At 60.8% G+C, this 22,757-nt stretch overlaps 1 protein-coding gene and 1 long non-coding RNA gene across 7 annotated transcripts; one reads left to right on the plus strand and one right to left on the minus strand.

Annotated features, from left to right (window-relative positions):
• Positions 1-15: 15 nt before the first annotated feature.
• Positions 16-4,089, plus strand: LOC103015094 (uncharacterized). The gene is made up of 2 exons (XR_450356.2): positions 16-2,512; positions 2,843-4,089. It is a non-coding gene; the product is annotated as an uncharacterized LOC103015094 (long non-coding RNA).
• A 3,775-nt stretch (positions 4,090-7,864) lies between these two features.
• Positions 7,865-14,071, minus strand: LOC103015271 (uncharacterized). 6 transcript variants are annotated; one of them, XR_450357.2, is made up of 4 exons: positions 11,259-13,225; positions 10,227-10,760; positions 8,729-9,421; positions 7,865-8,518 (listed from the first exon to the last, which is right to left on the minus strand). XR_450357.2 is itself a non-coding variant. In XM_007174594.2 (4 exons), exons 1-4 carry the CDS (start codon positions 13,982-13,984, stop codon positions 8,509-8,511), a joined length of 669 nt encoding a protein of 222 aa, XP_007174656.2. In that variant the 5' UTR covers positions 13,985-14,037; the 3' UTR covers positions 7,865-8,508. The 6 variants fall into 6 exon arrangements, 3 of the variants coding, with proteins under 3 accessions (XP_007174656.2, XP_007174655.2, XP_007174654.2); XM_007174594.2 differs by lacking the exon at positions 11,259-13,225 and adding an exon at positions 13,945-14,037 and having other exon boundaries at positions 8,729-8,813; XR_009005308.1 differs by lacking the exons at positions 10,227-10,760; positions 11,259-13,225 and adding an exon at positions 13,945-14,071 and having other exon boundaries at positions 8,729-8,813.
• Between the last annotated feature and the right edge of the window lie 8,686 nt (positions 14,072-22,757).

Below are 22,757 nucleotides of genomic sequence, written 5' to 3' on the forward strand. Positions count from 1 at the left end.
CCCAGGTCGGAGGAGGGGGCTGCAGCGTGCCTCGTCCCCACCCTGGGACCCCTCATCCTCCAAGTCCCCGCTGCCTCGTGGAAAGCCGGGCGGCGGCCTGAGCCGGGAACTCGAGGGGGTGGAAGGCAAGGAAAAGAAAAGAGCCGCTCATGAGGCACCCGGGAGTCTGAGCCTCCCGCGCCGGGATCCGCTGGGCGCACAGAGCGCCACCTCCGGCCGCGGCGCCGCACAGAGCGATGCGGGGGAGAGACGCGAGGGAGGCCGAGGCCTGAACTGGGCCGGACGGCTTCCCCGCCACCAAAGGGCGATGCGCCGGGCTGGATAGATTCCGCCTGCCTAGACCTGGCGGGATCGCACCCCGGCGGCGGGTCCCTCGAGGGGGCGGACGAGCCCCGGCATCAGGGCTCGAGGGGTGACGGGCCAAGCGACCCCAAACCTAGACGGCGAGGCCGTTAGAGGCTAGGAGACTGCCGAGCGGTGGGTGGCCGACGGAGAATTCCGCCCGCCCCAGCCCTCCACCCCCACGCCCCCATCCTGTGGATTAGGCCCTTGCCCGCCGCGGCCGCCCTCCCGCCAAAGGCAGTAAAGGCGCAGCCCCGCAGGCGGTCTTTCATCCTCGGCTCGGCCGGCTCTGGCATTTCAAAGGCGGAGTCCAGTGGGCGCTTGGGGGGCGCTCGCCTTCCTCCAAATTCCTGGGGGGAGGGGTGGGCCCCTCCTGCGATTCCCAGTGGGCCGGGGCTACCAGCGCTCTTCCACTGGCCTCCACACACCTGCAGCCCCCCCAACGCACCTGCCTCGTCTACCGACCGTAGCCCCACCTGCGACCTCCCCCGTCAAGCGCGCTTTCAGGGGTCAGGATGAAGGATGACCGAGGCAGAACTAGGGAAACCTTGGAACCGTTTAAAAGCACGTTAGAGCCAGCCCCTGTCCAACCAGGTGGACCTCCACGGCTTCCGAGGGAGACCACTGGACGGTTTCTGGAAGGCCGCCAAAAGCACACTGCCAGGACAGGCTGCACCCCGAGCAGAGCCCTCCGTGGCTTACTCATCCTGATTGTTGACTGCATCACGTCTGGCTGAGCCTCGGATTCCTCGCAGGCAGAGGGGACCCGAGGACACTTCTTTGGGGTGAAAGGACTCGGTTTGATAGTGGGTGTGGGAATGAAAGAGGAAAGGTCACCTTGTATTGCAGGGGGGGCGGGGGCAGGGGCCCTTCCGGCTCTAACCTCTGTACAGAGGCTCGCTGGTTCCTGGGTGTCCCGCCACCTTTGAGCAAACCTCGATGGGTGATTCCCTCTGTGCCCCATCCCGGCCTGGCAATTCAGGGGCTCTCAGTTCGAGTTTGGGGCGGAGGAGAGGAGATCTGGGAACGCGGAAAGGGGGGCCGCCTTCTCCGGGAGCTCCAGCCAAAGCTAGGCGGGGAGAGGGGCAGGCCTGGGTGCATCCACCACCGGGACTGGAGATCTGCGGGGGGGGGGCGGCGCCGGCATCCTTCTAATCGCTGGCCGCTATTAAAAATAAAACCGCGGCGCGTTGTCATAGCGACCACGACAACAGCGGCTGCGCGAGGGTGGCACAAACTTGTGCAGCCGCGCGACAGCCGCTTTGGGGGGAGACTCGGGGCACGACGCGCGTTGGCGCACCAAGGCCTGCCCTGGGGTGGGACAGGGACCCCCAACCCAGCCCGCCCCACCCTCCCCCCGGATCCTCGGAAGAAACTGGCAGAAATAGATCCCTAGAAGCTGTTTCCTAGACCTTGGACTGTCTTGACCAAGAGGTCACCAACTTGGATGAGAACCCACGCACGCGTGGACTCCGGGCCCTGGCACCTCTCCCCGACACCCCTCCCCGTTTCACACTCTGGCGTCCTCATCTCTGGAGAAGGGGGCTAAGTGGGAAGGCGGTGTCGGATGCTCGGCGGGAGAGGGGGCCTCACTCCGGAGGCCGGGCGCGTGGGGGCTCCAGCACCTGCCCCTGTCGGCGATCCTTGCAGCTCAGGCGTGGTCACATGCTCCTTTCTGTCCGGGAATCGAGTTTCACTTCCAGCCGCTATTAGGCGGTTCACACGGTTCACTGCAAACATTTGATAAAGAGGCTAAATATACATCGGAGTCGGAGGAGGCGTGGGCGGCGGTGCTGAGCGCGTGGGCGCGGCGCTCCGGGCTCCGCGGGGCATCCCCGCCCAGGGCGGGAGGCCGGCTCGGACCCCCGACCAGTTCCCCGCCCCGCGTGCCCACCCCCCCCCCCGCCGCCACACACACACACACACAAATCGGACCCCAGACCCGGACACGTGACCCGGGCAGGCAGCGGGCGCCCCCAGGCCAGCCAGAGGGCCCCTGGCGGAAGAAGGGGGCGCTGCGGGGAGCTCCGCGGGTGGCGGGGGGAGGGGCTGGTGGGCGGTGAAGGCGCACCTGGCTGCCCGGGATGTCCGGTCGCCCCCGGAGCCGGTGCTTCCGGGCTATCTCGGGCGTCCCCGGCGCGCCCCGACGTGCCGCGGACCTGTAATTAAGGTGAGTCAGGTGCTCCGAATAGGCGCAGAGGGGGGCTCCCGGCGCAGCTGGGGTGACTGTCTGGCCGTCTGCCCCTCGCTGGGTTCCCTCGGGCACCGCCCATGGCCCCCGCACCCTGGGAGGAGAGGGAAGGGCCTTGGCCGTTCCTCAGAGGTGGTGGGGGGGGGGGTTTCATTAAGGACCTGTCAGCCAGCCCAGCACTTGGTGGTGCGCAGCCAGCATTTCACCCTACAGCCCCCCTCACCCACTCCCTCTCTGCCCCGTGCAGTGCCTGCCTGGGACCTGACACCAGCCGGCGCTCCATTATTGCTCTCATCATTTTTTTCACAGTGGGAGTCATGACTAATATCTACTGGGCACCGCGGTCCCTGAGTGACCCCTAGGAGTGGAGAGCTGCCCCACCTCCCATTGGACAGATACCAGGAAGTCAGGCGTTTGCCCACAGCGGCAGAACGCTGTCCCAGGCGGTCGCTCCTGGGCCGTGGCTGCTCTGGACGAGCTCTCCCAGCGCTCCCGAGGGGACCCTCAGGCCGGCTTGTCCTGCACCTCTCAGACAGGCGTGAAGGACGATGTGGCCAGCTGGCAGTGAAGGCGCCGGGACTGGAGCCCACGTCCACCTGCTCCCCAGGCCCAAGGTGCTCGAGCTGCCCTCTGCCCCTTGACCTTGGCCTTGTTGGGGTGGTTTGTCCCTGCACTGCCTTGAGTCTGTTCTCTCATCTGAAAAGTGGGGGCCGATAACTTCACCATGCATGGCTGCCCCCCGCCATTGAGCCTCCTGCCCAGGAAGGCAGCAGCCTTGCGCACACCTGCAGGGCCTGGTGCCCTGAGGCAAGGGCACAGCCGCCCAGCTGCCTTCATCTGGGTGGTGCAGGTGGGGGCCAGCTGGGCATCCAGACCCAGGCCTCTGCCTGGTGCTAGAGCAGATTTCAGGACAACTCGCGATGACGCAACAGCACGTTTCCCTTTATCTCTGGGAAGGATTTCTTGGTTCAGGGCAATTAACCCAGGAGCAGCCTCCGCTGAGTGGGCACCTCTCCTTGAAGATCGAAAGTGCCGGGCGGGTGTTAACTAAGTCGTCATCTCAGGCCGCCCCAGGCCCCGGCTCAGGATCAGGCCTTTCCAGTCCAGCCTCCCCAGAAAGGGAGATGAGCCAGCCAGCAGCCCAGGAGGGCATTCTCAATGTTGATTTTAAATCTCCATTAAATATTTTTATTTTCCTTTTTAAATACACAAACAGCAATGAAGTTTTAAATAGCATACGAGCCCACAATCTTTTTGTGGCTATTTTGTGAATGAAGACCTACGGGAAGGGGCACTGGGGGGGGCTTCAGGAAGCGAGGCCAGATCTGGACTGTCCAGGACAGGAGCCACTAGCCACGCAAGGCCATTGGGCATTTGAAACATGGCCGGTCTGAGTTGTGATGTGCTGTTGTTCGTGTAAAACACACGCAGCCTCCAGGACTTGGTATGAAAGTGAAGAGTGTAAAATTTCTCGTTAATGATTTTTCCATTAATTACCTGTTGAAATGATAAGATTTTGACATATTGAGTTCAGTAAACTGTATGATTGCAATTAATTTCACCCGTGTGTTTTTCCTTTGTTTAATGTGTTTACTAGAAAATTTTAAATTCCGCATGTGGCTTTAATGACATTCCTACTGGACAAGGCTGGTCTAGACACCCGGAGCTCATATCTACTCGGTAGAGCTAAGCAGGTGAGTGTGAGTGTAGGGGGCAGGGTGGGGGCATGTCCTGCCCTGGAAACCCTGAAGGACCTGGAGACCAGCAGAGCTGGGGGTCTGCTCTGCCCACCCCCCATTGCCTCATCTGCCATATGACCTTGAGCAAACTCTTTAGCATCTCGGAGCCTCAGCTGCCTCCTCTGGGTAACAGCCAACTCATAGGGCCACTTGAGGAAATATTCACTCGTTCAGGCAACAGATATTCTGTGCCAGGCACTGGGCACGGCACGGGGACGCAGTGCTAACACGATGCCCTCACGGAACACACAGTCTCTTCAGGGAGCACTAAGCAAGTGACAAGTAAGTGTACACTCTTCCAGGTCAGGAATCTGGGGTTGTCAGGAAGGCCTGTTTGAAAAGGAGCCAGTGCGGGGCTTCCCTGGTGGCGCAGTGGTTAAGAATCCGCCTGCCAATGCAGGGGACACGGGTTCAAGCCCCGGTCCAGGAAGATCCCACATGCCCCGGAGCAGCTAAGCCTACGAGCCACAACTACTAAGCCCATGCACCACAACTACTGAAGCCCACACACCCTAGAGCTTGCATGCCACAACTACTGAGGCCACACACCGCAGCTACTGAAGCCCATGCACCTAGAGACCGTGCTCTGCAACAAGAGAAGCCACTGCAATGAGAAGCCCGCACACCACAATGGGCTTTATTTAATTAAAAATAAATAAATAAAAAGAGCTATTTCATTAAAAAAAAGAAAAAAAGAAAAGGAGCCAGTGATGAGAAGATCGGGATGGAGCATTCTAGGCAGAGGTCACAGCATCCTGTGCAAAGGCCCTGAGGCAGGAACCGGCTTGGTTTGTCGAGGACCAACAAGAGGGGGTGGTAGGAGGGCATGAGCTGGGACAGGTGGGCAGTGGGCACGTCACACAGGCCTTAAGACCAAGTTAGGGATGTGGATTTGTTCTAGGGGGACACAGGCCACTGGAAGCCTGTGGGCGGGGACACAACATGTAGGGACATAAACAGAAACTCTACTGACCACCGACCACCTGCCAGCCTGCCAGACCAGAGCAGCTAACTGCTCCCCCCACCACCACCAACTCCCAGGGTCTTCAGGACTCATGGCCAAGTCCCTGCATCTTGGATATGAATTCCAAGGGTTCACAGGGTCTGGCTGATCACCTGGCTTGAACCCACAGCTAACCCGCATCTCCTTCCCTGGGGGCCGCCTGCAGGCCCTGTCCCTCTGTCCTGACTGTGGATGGGGTGGGAGGGGCCTACACTCCCCCTTGGCCTTCAGATTTGACAGGGCTCGCCCCCCCACCAGGCAGAGGTCGGAGCCTGGGGCTCACGGAAAGGCAGGGACACGCCTCAGTGGCTTTCCAGGCCTCCTGGAGGAAAGGCGGTGAGATGGTGTCCTCCAGAGAGACGGGCTCACTGGATGGCAAAGGCTTCCCACGTCGGGGAAGCCAGCACCTCCCTGGCGCACAAGGCACAAGTCAGACCAGAGCTGGTAGAATCCACACAGAGGTGACCTCGGCTCACAGGGAGCAAGGAGTCAAAGTGGCCTGTCGAGGCGGGGCTGAGGGGTGAGCACAGAAACTTCTAGAATGAAGAAGAGCAGGGGCTGTGAGTGTGAGAAGGAAGGTTCAATACTATAGAGTTGGAATAATCAGAACAGCGTGGCTCTCAGGACAAAAGGGCGGGAACATGCAGAGCCCAGAAAAGACTGTTCTAGAGGAATTGAAAGGATTATTTATTAAATGCCACTGGGGCAGTTTAGAGAAACTACCTGACTAAACCCTCACTGCCCCTCGCCACTAAACACATTTCAATGGATTGAGAAATTAAGTTGTTAAACAAACGCTTTGGAACAAACTCAGCCACGTGTGTCTTGGTGGAGGTCCACGCCCTCCCCTGCAGCGTTCTCACCAAAACCGTTGCCTTGAGGAGGGGGAGACACACCCAGGTTCAGAGAGGGTCCAGCAGACACCTGCTCCTGACCCTTCAGAAATATCATTGTCATGAAGAGAACACGGGGAGCGAGTTGTTGGGGCCGACGGCGGTTGAAAAGGCAGGACGGTCAGCTCGGCGCCCGGTCCTGGACTGGCTCCTCCGTCCAGACCAGCAAGCAGCTCTCAGGACATAACTGGGTCCACCGGAGAAATATTACGTTATTGTATCCAAGTCAAACTACTAGGTGTGGTGATGGTGTCACAGTAATGCAGGAGGACTTCCTTGTCCTTGGGAGACCCGTGGTACCTGGGGCGAAGAGTCAGGATGTCGAAGCTTGTTTTCACATGGTTCAAGGAATGGGGAGTGGAAGTGACAGATGAAAGATAGATGGATGGATAGATGGATAGATGGATGGATGGATGGATAGATGGATAGATAGATAGACGCATATGTATATACATACATACATGGAAGATACATAGATACCTAGTGGGGGAGACGGGTGGTAGATGACAGATAGATGACAGGTGGATGGATGGCAGAGCCCAGGTAGGGAGAGCAAGTGGGTGCTTAAGGCAGGTGAAGAGTACCCAGCCACTCGTACTATTGTTACCACTTTTCTGTAAGATTGAAATTTTTCAAAATGAAAGATGAAAAAATGCTAATTCGTATTTTCTAGTTTTCCCATAGTTGATGAGACTTCTAGAAGGCAGAGAGCTTTCAGAGCTCTAGAAGACATAGAACAAATCACATTTGCTATGTGTCACATTTGCTATGTGTCACATTTTTAAAGTTCAAAAAGGACTATCGGATTTGACAGTATAGAAGTTGAAAACGGGTAAAAAATTTAAAAACCTGAACAAAGGGAATCCTTCAGTTGTGTGTTATAATCATGTTTTCACTGTCCCTGTGTATTTTCATCTGCACAGAGTAAGTGTATCAGCCAAATCTTTAAAACACATCATCGACCGGGGTCTCTTTGCTCATGTTCTCTCGTCAGAAGACCAGGGAAGATGCACAAAAGCGACACATGGGGACAAACTCACGGAGACACTCTACTGCCGGCCAACAATGAAAACGCAGCCCAGGGTCCGCTGTTTCCCATGGTGGGGGGAGGACACCAAGCAGGAGGGGAGGGACCGTGGGAGCTGCTTTCCCAGCGGCTGCTGGCCGCGGTCAGAGCTGGCGGCCACTTGGATCAGGAGCCGTGAAAGTGGCCATGGTCCCTGACCCCATAATCCCATGTCTGGGCACCTAGCCTAAGAAAATGACCCAGATACAGAACGGCCACAGACTAAAGGGTTCAGGGCAGAGCAACTTGAAAAAGCAAAAGTTGGAAACAACCTAAAACCCCAGGTGTGAACAGACTGTGTGTTCTTAACCCTTCCCCTCTGGTTAGAAATGGCATCCTTCCTTCAGGTGGCTCTGAGGACGGTTTCCTGCCACGTGGAAGCTCTGGTGATGTGTCCTGTGCTCTCACCCATGTTTTCTCCTGTTAGGTTTTGGGCGCCCTGATTTTCTTTCTTTCTTTCTTTCTTTTTAACATCTTTATTGGAGTATAATTGCTTTACAATGGTGTGTTAGTTTTTGCTTTATAACAAAGTGAATCAGCTATATATATACATATACATATATCCCCATATCTCCTCCCTCTTGCATCTCCCTCCCACCCTCCCTATCCCACCCCTCTAGGTGGTCACAAAGCACCGAGCTGATCTCCCTGTGCTATGCGGCTGCTTCCCGCTAGCTATCGATTTTACATTTGGTAGTGTAGGTATGTCCATGCCACTCTCTCACTTCGTCCCAGCTTACCCTTCCCCCTCCCCGTGTCCTCAAGTCCATTCTCTGCATCTGCGTCTTTATTCCTGTCCTGCCCCTAGGTCCTTCAGAACCTTTTTTTGTTTTTTTAGATTCCATATATATGTGTTAGCATACCGTATTTGTTTTTCTCTTTCTGACTTACTTCACTCTGTATGACAGACTCTAGGTCCATCCACCTCACTACAAATATCTCAATTTCGTTTCTTTTTATGGCTGAGTAATATTCCACTGTATACATGTGCCACATCTTCTTCATCCATTCATCTGTCGATGGACACTTTGGTTGCTTCCATGTCCTGGCTATTGTAAATAGAGCTGCAATGAACATTGTGGTGCATGACTCCTTTTGAATTATGGTTTTCTCAGGGTATATGCCCAGTAGTGGGATTCCTGGCGCCCTGATTTTCTAAGCGTTAGCAGAGATGCAGCATGGTCCATGAGGTTGGCGGGGGGCAGGGCTGCTTGTCTGGCATCTTTTCATCCAACATCCAGGCCTGCGATGATTAATATTCTTGTCTAAGAAACTCAGTCGCTTCTATTTGAAAAGAGACATGTGGGAATCAGAAGCCATGGCTCTGGGCTGGGGGCTGGCAGGTCCCCACCCTACCTGGGCCTCGAGTTCCCTCTGAACTGACAGCATTGCCAGGTGGCCCTCCTCCTCCAGGAAGCCCTCCCCTCGTCCAAACTGCCAGCCCTGGACAGCCATCCAAGGGCCAGCTGAGCCTGGCTTCAGCCTCTTGCTGACCCTGTGACGGGGCAAATCATATCACAGCTCCAAGCCTCAGTTTCCCCATCGGGGAAAACAGGACGATGATACTTCGGTTCCAGGGCTGTTGTGGAAAGAAAATGCAGAAGTGACGTAAAGACCCCGAGAGCATCGTGGCCTCTTCTCCTGCGGCCGTGCCGTCAGCCTGGCCGCGTTCCCACCGGCCTGGCGTGGGAGGGAAGGGCTGCCTTGCGGCAGCGCCCTTGGCCTGGTGGGCTGGCCTCTGGGGGAGGGACGGGGCTGGACGGGGCTGGTCTGGGCCGAGGTGGCTCAACGAGTCCTCCTGGGGGCAGGTGTCCTCTGGCTGGGGCAGCCGGGAGGGACATCCCTGCCCTCCGGGGCCAAGTGAGGTCTGGGGCAAAGGACTTTCTTGTGAAAGAGGCTTCCACGCGCAGGCCTGGCCCCCTGGGCACGCCCCAGGGGAAGCAACTGGGGGCGTGGAAGGTGGCTTCCCTGAGGCCAGGAGGCCTGGGGAGGAGAGGGGAGGCCAAGACGTGGGGGCAGGGGAGGAGGGGACGGGGAGAGAGGGGGCAGAGAGGGCAGCAGGAGAGAAGGAAGGAGAGGGGGAGGGGGAAATAGGGTGGCAAGGAAGGAGGCAGCGAGAACGGAGGAGGCCCCCCCTCCAAGTCTTGTGCACGATCTGTGGCTGCGAGAAGGCGCTCCTCCGTCAGCCTGAACAGGACAGAGATGGCCGGTCAATGTCACGACCGTGACCCCTCCACTCAGGGGACACGTGCGTGGTGTGTGGGACGTGAAGATACCACCCCTCTCAGCTGCCGCACGGGGACCCAGCCGCACACAGCTTCCCCTGCACACGTAGGGCTCCGGATCGCAGACAAGACCGGTCAACGGCCTCGTGCACAGACTCTGGCCTGGAGACTCAGAAGGGAGGGGGTGGGCGGGGAGACCTCCTTTGTCCTTGTCAGGGAAGTCCTGGGTCAGGGGCCCAACAGGAGGCCCCCCCCCACTCCCTGTCATTTCCCGGAATGTGACAGTTTCCAGACAGGAAGAGAAGTCACAGCCCAGCCCCGCCCCCCCACTTCCAATTCTTTAGATCAGAACTCTTATGACAAGGACCCAACGCAAAATGCCCAAGGAAATAGAAGGTGACTGCTGGGCCAGGAGTGAGCAGTTTCAGGTGTGGCTGGATCAAGAGGCTCCTCTCCCACTTTCTCCGCAGTGGAAGGCAGCACCCACCGATACCCTCCCAGCCCCACACTTCTCAGGGCTGCATCTCACTGGCCCCGTCTGGGACACTGACTGTAGCCAGGGGTGTGGACACATGCTCCCACTGGCCAGGCTGGACCAAGTACCCAGGACTCCTTGGGTCGCCCTTAACCCCCAGGTAGATGAGACCACACACCCCCTGCCTGCACCCAGCCTCCCTGAGAGGCGCTGCCCTGCCCTGGCTGGGCAACCTCTGAACCCGGCCCCCTGGCGCACCCTGGGAGGGGGCGTTGGAATTTGGGGCTCACACCTCTGCTCAGAGTGATGCCGGCTACCTCCTTCTCCCTTTGGACGTGCGGCTGCCCTTTTGCGGGGAGGTGGCTGGGGCCCGGCCTGAGACGGCTGGAGGAGGCCTCTTCGTCTGCAGCTGTTTTTCTCAACAGGAGAGAGCAAAGTACGCCAGATAGTCGTATCCTTGTCCTGCTGTGACCTGCGGGCACCCCTGGGCTGTGGAGGAGGCCCCGCAGCCTCTGGACACCTCCACGCGCCCCCCGCCGTGGGGCCTCGGGGGCAGTCACATCGTAGGCAGGACAGAGCCCAGGCCCAGGGCCCGGGGAGCCAGTCCTAGGTTCGAGGACAGCTCCACCCCTGTCGGCTGTGCAACGTTTGGCAAGTGCTTCCCCTCTCTGAGCCTTGTTGGCCTCAAAGACAGAGTGGGTAATACAGCAGAAGTAGATTCGAGATGTTAAAGGTGATGCCCGAGACGTCTTCAGCACGGAGCTGGGCGTGTGGCCGAACGCAGCCGGTGTCCCACCGCCAGTGATGGAGAGGGTTGCACAGGGTGCTGTTTGCATAGACGCCACGCTTGGTATACAGCAGGCGCTCAGTGAGCAGCACAGAGCACCCCCCACCCCCGTGCCCCGACAGCCCTGCAACAGAAGCCCTGGGCGGGGCAGCCGCGGGCAGCAGGGCCACACCTGTTGGGTCTGGGGACAGCGGCAGCCCCACAGGGTCCCTTTGCACCCGGGACACCAGCTCCCACTTACCCTGGACGGGAGCCCCCTTCCCCAGGCCGGTCCTGGGGGCAGTGTCCTCCCTAGAGGCCCAGTCTCGACCTCTGCACACTGGTGGGTCCAGGGCCTTTCCTGTCCCGCCCCACCTTGGGCAGCCCCCCCAGCCTGACAGGCTGACACGCTGCCTCCACGCTGACCCTTCCACAGCAGGATCTCCAGCCCAGAGGCCCCTCCTGAACACCAGGGCCCTTCAGTCCAGCACCTCCTCCCCTTGGAAGCCCCACAGACGAGTCAATCTTGACCCAACCAAGACAAACCCCCAGACCCACCTCTGGGTTCCCGGGGGTACCATCCCCCCCGCTGCTGGGACCAGGAGTCTCAGAGCCGACCGGGAGCTCTCTCTCGCACGGATCGTCTGAGCTGGTAGGAAACCTTGTCAACTCAACCCTCAAAACGTCTCTGAAACCTGACCAGTCCCCAGTCCATGCCACTGAGCTGGCCCCAGCCCCACCCCTGCCCTTTATCCTGTGCACCCTCCCACCTCCTCCAGCGCCCCCAGTCTGCACAGCTAATTAGTGATCCTTTCAGACGTGAATCCGCCCAGGTCATTTCTGCTCCAAAGTTACCCTAATAAGCTCCGGGACGGAGAAGCCCACCAGGAGATGCTTAAGCAGTGCCCACCCTCATGCAGAACTCAGTGCTGGGTCAGGCTCCGGGTTGAGTCCAGCCCTTGGCGATGGGGACACGGCTCTGCCACAGATAACAGGGTATAAGTAAGTCTGTCCTCCCCACCAGGCTCCCTCTGGCAAAGCTGATATGGGCAGAGGCAGATGCATGCCATGGAGAGAGGCAGCCTTTGGAGCCCAGAAACACTTTCCATCCGCAGACCTCGGGGTCTGGCCCGGCCCAGCCCCACTCTGTCTCCTGAGAGATCCCGGGACTCAGGACCACCCGCTTTCCAAAGGCGGCCTGGCCTCCTGACCCGCACAGCTCTTCCACACACATGCGGGGAGCTGCATGGCCTTCGGACACGAGACCAGGCCGCTGGGCCCGACGTGGCCAGGGAGAGGCCTCCAGACGTCACCCAGTGTCTGACAAGGACCCCGGAACTCCAGCGCGGCTGCAGGGTCCTGTGTGAGGGCAGCTCAGCACCTAGGGACCCAGCCCGAATCCGGGCCCCGATTCTTCTGAGCGTGTTCGGTGTGTAAGTCATGTCACCCCCGGGCCTCAGTTTCCCGGGAGGATAACATCTGCTGTAGCTCCCTATTCCCACGGAGCAAGTGACTCCAAGACTGAGAGAGTGAAAGCACGGCCCCGGGAGAGGAGCTGGCCCTCCCGTAGGTCTGGGTCTCAGAGCAGCTCGGCTGGTGGCTCTGTCTGTCAGCCTGACGGGAAGTGGGGGCTCCTCCGTGGCTGTGGGCTGGTGGCCTCAGTTCTGCTTCCTCCAGAGCGAGTGGCCAGGGCCGGTGGAGCCGCGGCGTCCCGACGGCCTATCCTGGGAAGTCCCCGCCGTCGTTTCCACAACATCCACTGGTGACTCCGACCAGCCCTACTCCACCCGGAATTGGGGATCACCAGGGCCCTCCTTGACTCAGAGGTGCCCACTGGCACCGGCACGTGGGGGGACCCCAGCACCGGGCACCCCCTTGGCCTCTCAGGAGCAGTTCAGGGGCCTACAAACCACACGGCCTGAGAAGTGGGCACCCTGCGTCTTCCAGACCCAAGGGAAGCAGTGCCCAGGGGCCTGGCCGAGGCAGCCAGGATCACTCTTCTGAAGGTTCCCCCCGAGACCCCCGCCCTCTCAGCTCTGATCCCCTGGTCACCCGTTGCTGCCTCTGGGTTTGAGGCGGGAGCAGCCCACACACCTGTCCTGCCTGCCGCCCGGCCCGTGGGGAGAGAGCTAACCCACCTGCAGGAGGAGACGGGGTGTCAGCACCGACACCAAAGGGTGTGGCAGAAATGAGCTGGGTCACGGGAGGCACTAAAATAGCCAGTGCTCGTCAAGCTCCGGACAGCAACGCCCAGCCCCGCGGAAACCACGGAGGCCAGTGGGCGAGAGTGGACACCCCAGGCAGGCCCTCCCTTAGGCACTCAGCCGGTGTGAGGACCAGCCTGGACACGGCCTCGAGTTCCCGGCCAGCCCAGGTCTGTCGGGAGGAGAAGAAGCCAGGCTCCCCAGTGGCTCCTCTTGATCCTGGGAGCCAAGGATGAATCCAAGAAGGCTTCAAGGAGGAGGTGGCATTCGAGCAGAGCCTTGAAGGATGGCAGCCAGTAGCAGGGCTCCCCAGGCCAGGAATTTTCCTTCCAGCCTGGCCCCACCCATCTTATCTCCCTCTCAGGGGAGCTGGATCGAAGGGACCTTCCTGTGAAGGGCAGCTCCTCCAGCCCCCCTCCCTGCCCTGCACTGCAGAGCTGTGTGTCACCCGTCTGGAATGTACTTTCAATTCCTCTGCCTCCCCCTCCCCCTCTGCTGCCTCCCCCTCTCCTCTGGCTTCCTCTCCTCACCCTGCCTCCCCCCTCCGCTCCCCATCCCCCCTCGCTGCCTTCTCCGGTCCCCCCTTTCCCTCCCCCCCAACACCATCGCCCCCCATCACCTCCTGACCCAGCCGTGCCAGAGCAGCCACCTGGCTCCAGAGACTGGGTCTGGGAATCCGCAGACTCCCTGCCACCCAGAAGTCGGGGGCGAGGAGGGAGGGGGCACCTTCCCAGCCAGGGGAGGGGTTTCCCCAAGGACCTCCCTCCAGGCCTGAAGGGAAGCGGCACCTCTCAGCATCCCCTCTGAGCCAGGGCCCAGCACAGGGCCCACTCGCTCAGGTCCGACAGTGACGGGGTCAGCATCAACCAGGCAGAGGACCCCACCTCCCCTGCACCTCCCGTCCTCTCTCTTCGCAGGTGTTCCGGCTTCAGGAAGCAACTGAGCAAGGGCTTTCCTGGTGGCCTCCCTGGAGGAGGGGCGACTCTGCCTGTGGTGGGGATTCCCTGGGGCCGCATTCTGTGGTCCTCCTCACCCCTCACCTGGGCGGCCCCTCCGGCCTCCAGCTCCAGCCGCTTCCATGGTCTCCCTCCGCTGGCTGTGGCCCCAACAGGGGGCTGGACGGGGTGTGGCCCACAGGTGCTGGGAGCAGGACAGAGTCCACGTGCACCAGCCTCCTTCCTCCCGTGCAGCCCTGCCCTTCCGCCGGCTTCCCCAGGAACCCCTCCTTCCCCACGCCCCTCCCCTGCTGCTCCCAGAGTGGCTTCTGTGTCTTTGGTTCTGAGGAGCCGTCCCGGGGTGGCCAGAGCCTAGCCAGAGAACGTCGTGCCCGTCAGAACTCTGGGCAGGGCCCCCGGAGGGCAGGGTCCATCTGCCCATCAGCCGCTGGGACCCCGGCCCGACAGCGAGCGTTTGTGGAGTTGTGGGAATGACCTGTGTGTATTTTCAGTGGAACGTGCCAGGCCCCCCTCGGTCCCACGCGCTCCCAGATTCTCAGGCTGGACGTGGGAGTGGACGGGTCCGTGGCCCCTGCCCTGGAGGCCCAGCCAAGGACGGGCCTGGTTCACCCAGGCCTCCCAGCGCAGCACCAGGCCGGCCGGGAGGAGGGCCCAGAGGCCCAGGAGGTCACCGCCCGCCACCCCGCCCCTCCCGGCCTCCCTGCTCCTCTCGGCATGTACCCCACCTGGTGGTGAGGGGACGCCTGAGGAGGGGCCCGGCTGGCTCTCCTGGGTGGGGGCCAGACCAGAACAGGAGGGTTGGTGACTGGCGGCAGCGGAGATGGAGGGGCCGTGAGCCCGGCCCCCAGCCCAGCCTGACCCCTCCAGGCCTTACCCGGCCCCCTAGCCGGTCCCCAGCAGGTCGACTCTCACTGCTGGGCGGCCATCCTTACTTCCCCTCTCTGAGCTCGTTTCCCCACCTGGGAACAGCCCCACAGGGCTGCTGGGGAGGCCCAGGGCGGCGGGCCTGAGGGGCTCAGCGGGGCCAGGCACAGCCCCGTGCCCCGCACAGCCCAGCTGCTGCGCTCGGGTGGCCGTTCTGTGTCGAGGTGTTGCCTGCTCGAGGCCGGATCCCCCCTGAAAGCAAGGGCACTTCTGAGTTGTCACTGGGCCCCAGTGCCAGTGGGGCGAGAGCAGGACAGTGGGAATGGGGAGGGGTCCACCCCTGGCCAGGCCCTGGGGGCGCTCACTGAGGGCTGAGTGAGCGAATCAGTGCGTGAACCGAGCGGTGAAGGCACCAGCCTCCCCTCCTGGTGGCCTCCTGTGAGGCGGGTTCTGATGGGTCCGCTGGGCCCCTCAGCCCGGGTCCGAAGGCGCCCCTGCCAGGACGCAGAAACAGACACAGACACCCAAGGGTCCCAGAAGGGCCTGGGGCCCCAGTGCTAGGGCACCCGCTCCCCATGGGCGGTGATCAGACCCTCCTGCTCCTCGCTGAAAGGAGGGGGCCCAGACACAGCATCCCCCGCCCTCGCACCTGCCCCCTGGGTCGCAGGGACAGTATGTGGTCCAGGCCACCCTTGGCCAGGACCAGAGCTGGTGACCCCATCCCCCTCCCGGCACCAAGGATGCTTTGGGGCTCTGGAGTTCACACCTTATGTCATGAGCACGACCGTCTGGGGTCGGAGACCCTAACTGAGGGTCCCGCACAGGAGGATGTCAATGCCACGGGCGGAGCATTCCATTCCAGAAGGTTCTGGGCCTCCCAGAGCTCTGTCCTGGAGTCTGAAGCCCTGAAGCTCCCTCCTGCCCCCCAGGCGGCTGGGGCATCAGGGCTACAGAAGCTCGAAACCTGCCCCCTACTCACGCCGGTGGTCCTGGACTCACACCCACCCCGAAGGCCCGAGACTCCCCCTTTGGCCCTTTTCACGCCACAGCGTTCTCTGGCCGGGTGGCTGTGTGCCAGGCCCCGGGCAGGCGGGGGGCAGCGAGGGGTGGGAGCACGAGCAGGAGAAACGAGCTCTGAGGAGGAGCTGGGGGTCCAGGACGAGGGCGGATGCGATGGGGTGGGTCTGCGGGCGCATCTGGGGCTGGGCTCTGTGGAGGGAGGGGGGAGCCAGGAGCCAGCAGGAGGCCGGCGGCAAGAGGACCACAGGGCCTGGACTTCGGGGGGTGGCCGCGGAGCTGGAGACAAGTGAGGCAGAGGCGGCCAGCCCGGGACCGGGACGAGTGGGAGGTGGCGGGCCCAGCGGGCGTGACCTCTCCAGCTCAGAGGGGGGTGGCCAGGCTCTGGCCACTGCCCCCCCCGCCCCACCTCCCAACCAACCCTCAGGCCAAAGCCTCATGGCTCTGGAGCATCCAAAACCCAGGCCCCAGGGTGTGGCCACGGCCTTGGGTAACATCCGGCCACCCTCACCCCTCCAGGAAGAACAACGCTGGTGTGGGAACTCCACTGGACACCGGCTAATTTGGAGCATTTACACTGGGATTATATAAATTAGTGACGTTTTCCTGTCATGGTTTATTTAGTCTACAGAAAAAATGAAGCAGGAGTTCCTAGGAGTTCCCATGTATGCCCACTAGCTCGGGGCTTTTCCTTCTGAAGCATGAAAAATCAGCTGAAGTGTGTTTGGAAACAATGATAATCCTACCAAAAGCAAAATAACGAGTTTTCTTCTGACTTGGGCAGCTTGGAGGGTTGCGTGGGGGTCTGGGGGGCACGGGGGGCGGGGGTGGCCTGTGAGCTCCAACCTGGGCTCTGGCCTCTCTGCCCGGCTCCGCCTCTGGCTCTCAGTATTCCCGCCTGTCTAAGGTTCCTGGAACTCCCGAGTGAGCAATTCAGTTCACTCTGATCCTTGCAAGGGCTTTTGTTTGGGTTTAGAGGTAATCACACATTCATTCAACAGACGTTTGCGTGCCTAATGTGTGCGTGGGGCTGGGGGACAGCGTGGACCAGGACCACGGGGGAGACACACCTCCTGGAGGAGCTGGCCTGTCCCCACAGCGGGACCCTGGAACGGTAGGAGGGGTCTCCATCCCAAGGACGTAGAGACACAAGGTACAGCACCACGTGCTCGGCTGACCCTGACCAAAGCCCGTTCAGGTCAGGACCGAGTTGTGGCAACCAGGAGAGAGCAGAGAGTTCAAAACAAGACTGCAAATCCTCTGACGCTTCTCCCACCCAGAGGTGGGGTCCATGTCCCCTCCCTGAGTCCAGGGGGGCCGGTGGAGGTGACGCTGCGTAACTCAGGACACCATGTCCCAGGAGGCGGTGGCCGGCTCCTGCTTGGCTGGAGTTGCTGCTCCCGGAGGCTTCGGGGCTGTGTGGGCGTCTGACCACTGAGGCCACCACGCCGCGCGGAAGCCCAGCCACCTGCAAGTGCCTCGGGTTCCGCTCGAGGGCCCAGCGTGCATCCAGGGAATGGAGAGTGTCAGCCGCCGAGTCGCCCCCATCACTGGGGTCTTCGCGGCCGGGGTCCTGGCCCCGGGGAGCCGGGAAGAGCCCCCCTCACCGGCCCGGCCCCAAATCCCCACCTGCAGAGGCCTGAGTGGGTCTTGTGCTCCAGGCTTCAGGGTGACATGGCACAGAGATTGCAAACACGGCCAAGGGCAAGCAGCGTGTGCTGGGGACATGTTTGTCACCTCCACAAAACTGGGGCCCCCTCATCCTCGAAGCCCGGCCCCAGGAGCAGGAGGAAAGGTCAGGGGGGACACACCACCGGCTGGCATATCGGGGAGGGGGCACTGCAGCTGTCTTGAAAGACGGCCAGGGCGGGGGCGGAGGAGCCTGCCAGGCCCCAGGCGGCCTGAGAGGGGAAGCCAGCCGGAGCCAGAGGATGCGAATGCAGGGCATGAGGACCCACGCGTCCGGGTAAAGCCAGGGGCCTGCTTATCACCGTCAATGTGTGTGACATGGTTAGACAGTCTACGTAACAGCAGCTCAAATCTGTGCGTGTTTTCTCGGCACCAGACCCCATGCTAAGTGCTTTACACATACGATCCCATCTCTCGGGCACAGCTAATCCCGGGAAACAAGTATTACTAGTCCCACTTTATAGACGAGATGGCTGAGGCCCAGGGAAGTGAAGGAACTTTCCTGGTACCACAGAGCTCGTATGAAATAGGACCAGCACACCGTATGCTGGCCCTGATGCGTCACGGCACAGGGGGTCAGGGATTGCCTGGCTGGTTGTCCAGTGCGTTCCTGAAATACACCAGCCTGATTTATTTTTCCAACCGCCAAAAAAAGGAATGTTTGACCAGTGAGCTTGGTGAGGGGGCTCACAGTCTAAACTGGAAGGGAGCTCTCCAGTGGAATGCCACAGGGCTCTGTCCTAGAGGCAGACCCGATATCCAGCTAGAGTGGGCCCCTGCTGGGAGCAGCAGAGACAAACCCAGTGACCTTCTACGTGGCTGAATAAAAGACCCACATGTGGGCTTCAAAATCCACTGTAAACATGTTAGATCTACCTTTGTTAAGCAATACCCATGAAAAGGCTCTGAGGGCCTTGGTGGCCCCCAAGCACACCATGGGTACTGGGTCTCCAGGCCCAGATTAAGAGACTAAGAAGGCCTTCCTGCTCGTGGAGCCCAAGTCAGAAGCAGACTAGATGACCCCTGGAAGAGGGGGGATGTTGAACCCAACGGGAGATGGGGCTGGCGCAGAGCAGTGAGTCACTGACTTCCTAAATTGGTCACAACCCAGGAGGCGAGAGAGGTCCAGAGGGGAGAGAGAGGTCAGCGCGGTTGGTGGCATCAGGACAGTCTTCCTGGCAGGATGTGGGACAAGCCACACTCGGATGGGAAAAGGCAGACCCCAGGGAGCCATCTGGTCTGAGCCCCTGTGGCCCACAGGACCCCCAAGTCACCCGGACTGGCTGGCTCTGGAACCGCCCAGCGCCCGCTGCTCTACCCGCTCCAGCCCCGGCCCTGCCTGAACCCCACCTGAGTCCACTCAGTTCAGGGAGGGACTCCGACACCACTACGTTCTTCCAGATATACTGTGGGCTGCATTCCTAGGCTACTTTAGAGAGGGATGGGTGGGGCCCAGAGATGTCGAGGGACTTGCCCGAGGCCACACAGCAAGTGGCAGAGCTCTGTGCAGGGACAGGGGCTGGGGTAGGGAAGGGAAGGGTGCCGTTCAGGTGTTAAGGGCTTGCTGATGCCTGGGTGTCCCCTCTGCCCCCGCCTGTCCTGTCCTGGGAATGCCGCCAGGTTAGGGAAGCTGCAGGATAACCCTGGCCACTCACTACACAGGACCTTCCACAGCATAAGTCAGACTCGCCCCAGAGTCCCAAGCTCTCCAGCGGCTCCTCGCTGCCCTTCTAGTGGAATGCAGACCCCTCCCCACATCCCACCTGCCCGCCTTCCCCATGCTCCAGCTCCCTCAGACACCCAGGCTCTTTCCCTTCTAATAGAAACACACAGAGGGATCTGGGTACCCTGTACCCAGTCTCCTCCAATGGTGACATCTTGCAAAACTTCAGTGCAAACCTTGACCAGGATCTGGATGTGGGTCCAGTGGAGATGCAGGACGTCCCATCAAGGCGAGGACCCTTGTGTCCCTCCCACCTCAACCTGAGCTCCGTTCCTGTGATTTTGTCACTTCAAGGCTGTCATGTACATGGCATCATACAGCGGGTAACCCTTTGGGGTCGGCATTTCCTCTCAGCATAACTCCCCGGAGGCCTGCCCAGGCGGCTGCTGTACCAAGAGTTGGTTCCTTTGTACACTGAGTCACCTCCGTGGTGTGAGGGCCTCGGCCTCAGGACGGCCGCACGGAGGACGTCTGGGTGTTTCCACTTCCGCGGACAAGGCCTCGTGAGGCTGCCTGTGCAGGTCTCTGTGTGAGTAGCTCTGCGATTCTCTGGGGTAAGTGTCCAAGCTGCCCTGGCTGCGTCCTATGGTAGCTGTATGTTGGGTTTTGGTTTTGGTTTTTTGACAGAAGCCTCTGTCTGCCAGAGTGGCCGCACGGTTCTGTGTCCCCACCAGCCACGTGTGAGTGACCCCCTCCCCCTGCTTCCTCGGCAGCCCCGGCTGTGGTCGCCATTTCCCATCTCAGCCTTTCCTATGGGTGTGGAGCGCCTCGTCCCCTGTGCTGCCGAGAGACCATCTTTCCTGTGCGTATCTGCCGTCTGCGCAAGCACGTGAGCGTTCACTGCCGAGTTCCCAGAGCTGGTCACGCACCCCGGGTGGGAGGCCTCTGCGGGAGGTGCGGATCGACGATCATCTTTTCCCCTTTCGTCTTCCTCACGGGATCCTTCGCCGGCAACGTTTGTAATTTTCAGGAATTCCAATTCGTCCAGTTCTCCTTTCATGGCTTGTGCTTTGGGTGTCAAGTCTCAGAACAGTTTGCCTGGCCCAAGAGCCCAAGGATTTTTCTCCTGTTTGTTCTTCTAAACGTTTTATGATTTTATGTTTATGTGTAAGTCTGTGAGCCATTTTGAATTCATTTTTGTAGACGGTATGGGACTTTCATCAAAGTTTCTTATTTTTTGGCCCGTGGAAGCCAGAGCCTGAATTTCCCCAAATTTCCTTCCAGTAACCCCTAGTTTACTCACTTTTCTTTATTATTCAAATATCTCTTGGTGCCGACTGAGCTTCTGGCCCCACAAGGTCCTGGGCCCACAGGTCGAGTGTGTAAGACCCACGCCTGCCCTCTGGGGCTCACCGTCAGGCCTCGACTGGCCACGCCCTGACCCTCCCAGAAGCTGCCTCGGGATCAGACGGGGGTGTCCACGTCAGGCCCCCCAGGGCAGCCGAGGGGAGCGAGCCACCCGGGGACTGTCTGCATGGACCCCGTCCCGCCGTCCCCTTCCACACAGCGCCCCTGGCACCGCCCTGGGGGCCGCGAAGGGGCAGGAACAATTGCCCGGCTTGTAGTCTCAGGCGGACACAAGCACGCTTTCACGAGCCCACAAGACCGGGTCTGTGCCGCCTGGCGCCAAAGGGAGCAGGCCCAGTGCCCAGCTGGGGAAGATGCTGCCCTGGCCACGCCCCCAGCGGGCAGCAGGCAGAGGCTTCCCGCAGCCTGCAGCCTGGGTCCCCGTGCCCCAGCCGAGCAGGCAGCTGGGGCCAGACCTGCCCTCCAAGGAGGGGTGCCTGCCACGCCCCACCGCATCCCCGCCCAGGAAGACCCTGGGCTTCTGGGAGGGGGGCCCCAGGTTCCAAGCAGCACAGGGTGGGGGGTCGAACCCGCACTCAAGGTTGGCAGAGCTCTGGTCCAATCCCAGCGGGGCCGCCGTATGAGTGTCCTGTGGCTGCTGTACAAAACGCCCCAAACTCAGCAGCTCAGACCAGCCCGACCTGCCACTTAGCCCTCCAGCCTGGAGGCCGCAAGTCCAAAGGCTCCCGTGAGCCGCTTCCTGCCGGGGTTCAGGAGGGTCCGTCTCCTCCTCCAGCTGCGAGCCGGTAGCTTGTCTCCCTCCTCCCCACGCCCTCTCTCTGGCCCTGGCCCTCCCACCTCCCTCCTGTTAGGGCCCTCGTGATGACAGCGGGCCCCCCCGGCACGGGCAGCTTAGAACTGGTGGACACAAAAAAATGAATCTCACTTGTTTTACTTTTATTTTGTACACGTGGCTCCTGTTGTATTATATTTATATTTATATCGTGCAGTGCTTTGCAGCGTGCAGATTCGTTTTGATTATTCAAATAGATATTTTATAAAGAAAACCGAAGGACGTGTGCATTGACCTCCTAACTCTCCTGCTGCAAAGAAACCTGTGGCCTCGGCCAGCCCTGCGTCCTGGGCCGCACGGCCCAAGCCCTCGGGAGGCGCGGGGGTCTTAAGGGGGCTGCTGTCTGTTTTCGGGAAGCACGTGGGGACCGCAGGACCCCAGAGCAGGACAGCCAGCCCAGCCCGGGGGCGCCGGGAGCGCTTCTGGGAGAGCGTGGAGCAGGACCCAGTCCCAGCTCTTGGCATACGGGGCCATCTCTGCACCGTGCAGTGGGCCACCTGCCCCAAGAGTGATGGACATGACAGCCCCCCCAGGGCTCGCGGAGCTGCAGCTCCCACCCCAGCTCCAGGGACCACCCCTCACAGCCCACGAGACAAGGCCCAGGGCAGGTGCCCGCAGGGCTCGCAGCCGTCGTGGAGCCAGGAGCTGCTGCCCAGCCCAGCGGCAGCGACTTTCTGCGGGTCAGGCCCCTCTCCGGGTCGGTCTTTATTCTGGAACCCCCGTTCGGCTTTCCCAGGGAGCCTGCTCTGTCCAGCCACTGGGGGGACCCGCGTGGTAGGCTGCCCCCGCCAACTCCCATGGGCCCTTCCCAGCCTCCACGGAAAGGCCAGAGCCTGGACACTGGCCCGAAAGCTCTCTGGGCAACAGCGCGGCTGGCGCGCACCCCTGCTTGGTTCTGGGGTTGATGGCGGCCTCGAGGCGGCCTTCTTGGGAGAGGCCGGGAGAGGCTCAGCCCAGAACCCCGCTGCTCCCCGAAGTCCGGACACGAGGGTCGTGTCCCCAGCAGCACCCCCTTCCCGAGTCGCTGCTTAGAAACTCGGCCCCCCGAGGCCATCAGACCGTGGTCACCTGGGGTGGGCCCGGGGCCTGCTTCCTGCCACACAGTGCTCAGCCCCGCTGCCACCCCCCTGCCCCCGCCCCCGGGAACCGTAGCCAGCCCGTCACATCATGACCATGATAGAGGGCTTAAAACCCAAGGGTCCATCACCATCAACGGGTGAACGGAGAAAGAAAATGTGGTCCATCCACACAACGGGATATGATTCAGCCTTAATGAGGAAGGAAACGCTGACACAGGCTAATGAAACTTGAGGACGTAACAGTGAAATGAGCCAGATGCAGAAGGACAGACACTGTGTGATTCCACTTCTACGAGGTCCCTGGGGGGGTCAGGGTCACAGAGACAGAAAGGAGGAGGGTGGGGGCCAGGGCCTGGGGGAGGGGTAGGGGGGGTTAGTGTTTAAT

This window comes from Balaenoptera acutorostrata, chromosome 15 (genome assembly GCF_949987535.1).
Source record: "Balaenoptera acutorostrata chromosome 15, mBalAcu1.1, whole genome shotgun sequence".
Classification (NCBI taxonomy): domain Eukaryota; kingdom Metazoa; phylum Chordata; class Mammalia; order Artiodactyla; family Balaenopteridae; genus Balaenoptera; species Balaenoptera acutorostrata.

Coding starts and splice junctions, on each gene's coding strand:
- LOC103015271 (XM_007174592.2), bottom strand. CDS start 13,984: ATGGAAGCGGCTGGAGCTGGAGGCCGGAGGGGCCGCCCAG. Junction 10,761..13,944: donor AGGCCGGAGGGGCCGCCCAG/GTGAGGGGTGAG, acceptor CTATGCAAACAG/CACCCTGTGCAACCCTCTCC.